Source organism: Hoplias malabaricus, chromosome 6 (genome assembly GCF_029633855.1).
Source record: "Hoplias malabaricus isolate fHopMal1 chromosome 6, fHopMal1.hap1, whole genome shotgun sequence".
Lineage (NCBI taxonomy): Eukaryota > Metazoa > Chordata > Actinopteri > Characiformes > Erythrinidae > Hoplias > Hoplias malabaricus.
In genome coordinates this window covers 13,224,369-13,226,176 of record NC_089805.1, presented here as the reverse complement: position 1 = coordinate 13,226,176, position 1,808 = coordinate 13,224,369, and the positions used below count along the sequence as shown (strand labels likewise).

At 46.0% G+C, this 1,808-nt stretch overlaps 1 protein-coding gene across 1 annotated transcript in view; it reads right to left on the bottom strand.

Moving 5' to 3' along the window:
* arid1ab (AT-rich interactive domain 1Ab) overlaps nucleotides 1–1,808 on the bottom strand; it is a 44,334-nt gene that overhangs the window by 22,563 nt on the left and 19,963 nt on the right. Inside the window, exon 2 of the mRNA XM_066675465.1 lies at nucleotides 702–721. Within this exon, the coding sequence (XP_066531562.1) occupies nucleotides 702–721 (20 nt within the window). The remainder of the gene's footprint in view (nucleotides 1–701; nucleotides 722–1,808) is intronic.

Here is a 1,808-nt window from a genome sequence, read left to right as displayed (position 1 = left end):
TTCTGAAGAATAGCAACACACTGTGTTTATGAATGAAGCCACTCAGCTCATGCTCTCAACAGGTTAATGAGGGGAAATCCATTTATATCCATCTCTTAATCCTCGGGCTAAGCTTTAACACAGAGACCCAGAGAGTTCAGCTTGCAGAGAAGTTCCCAGGGTCAGAGTATGAGACAGTGGAGGTGAATGGAACCAGATGTCCTCCTCTAAAAGCTCCTCACAGAAAGTGAGGACAGTAGACGGTGGAGAAGACTTAGTCCTTAAACAGCAAGGTGTCTTAACCTTGCCTTCCAATTTTCTTAATGAGGCAGCAAAGCCAATCAGACAAGTTCCCGACTCAGGACTCGCCCCCTGACTCCTCCCATAAGGTCCAGCACATTCTAAAATGTAGCCGATACAGATTGATCCACACAAATCAGGAACTAACAGCGCCTCCTACAGCACCCTGTACAAATGACTCCAGCTTCCAGATTTCAGAGCACAGTTCAGTGGTTCTGTGCGTCTGAGCGGCAGGAGGACACACTCCTGCTCAGGGAGGAGTTTCTGAGAAAAGTGTTTGCCGAGCGGATCTTCAGAACCACGCAGATGGACCAGAGAGAGAGACAATAAACAACTGCTGCTAATTTAATCCTCCACTCGGCCACACGCTCCAGACTATTGTTCTGTCCAAATAACCCCCCACCTCAGCGCCACCCACCCACCCATGATAAACAACACCAACCTGACACACAACCACGTCAATCACATCAGCGCTGCCGGATATTTGCCTACAGATATATAAACAGAAAAACAGTCAGACCAGGGTTTCAGTGTGTTGTGTAGGAACAGAACTTCAAAACGGTGCTTCAACAAAAAACACAACCTCAGGAAACAAAAGGTTTCATTCACTCTGCAGTGATGAGTGGATCTGTAACGAGTGTCCAGTTACAGATGACCAAACATCCCCAGATCAGACCGGAGTGGGGCCTCCAGATCAGAGATAAGTGTCATAGAGAGAGAGAGAGAAAATGAAAGGTAGTATGCATGAGTGAGTGTGTGAGTAGGTGAGTATTGTGAGTGTGTGTGTGAATAGGTGAGTATGAGTGAGTGAGTGTGTGAGTAGGCGAGTATGAGTGATTGTGTACAGGGGAATGACTGAGTGCATGAGTATGGATGAGCGAGTGAGTGATTGAGTGGGGTGAGTGTGTGTGTATGGGTAAATGAGTGAGTATGGGTGAGCAAGTGTGTATGGATGAGCGAGTGAGTGATTGAGTGGGTGTGTGTGTGTATGTGTAAATGAGTGAGTATGGGTAAGCAAATGTGTATGGGTGAGTGTGTGAGCAAGTGTGTATGGGTGAATGAGTGTGTGAGTGTGTGAGTGAGTGAGTGAATGTGTGTGAGTGATTGAATGAGTGTATGATTGAGTGTGTATGGGTGAGTGTGTGAGTGAGCGAGTATGGGTGAATAAGTGTGTAAGTGAGTGAGTGAATGTGTGTGACTGAGTGAGTGTGTATGGGTGAGTGTGTGAGGGAATGAGTGTTTCACATGTAAGAAATATAAAAAGACACTTCATTAAAATGTATAACACACACACACCTCGAAAACAAAACAAAATAACAGTGTAAACACTTTACTTCCTCTTTCTGCTTCCTCACATCACTAGCACACAGCTGTGGTTTCAAATTAAAAGTCTCTGTGTGACGCTCCCTAACAGTCAGTGTATCAGTCCAACAGCTGGGTCTCAATGAGCTCTGTGGGTCCGAACGGACTGTGAAACTCGTCACTACAGTCACACAACAACCATACCCTCTCATCACACACAGGACGAG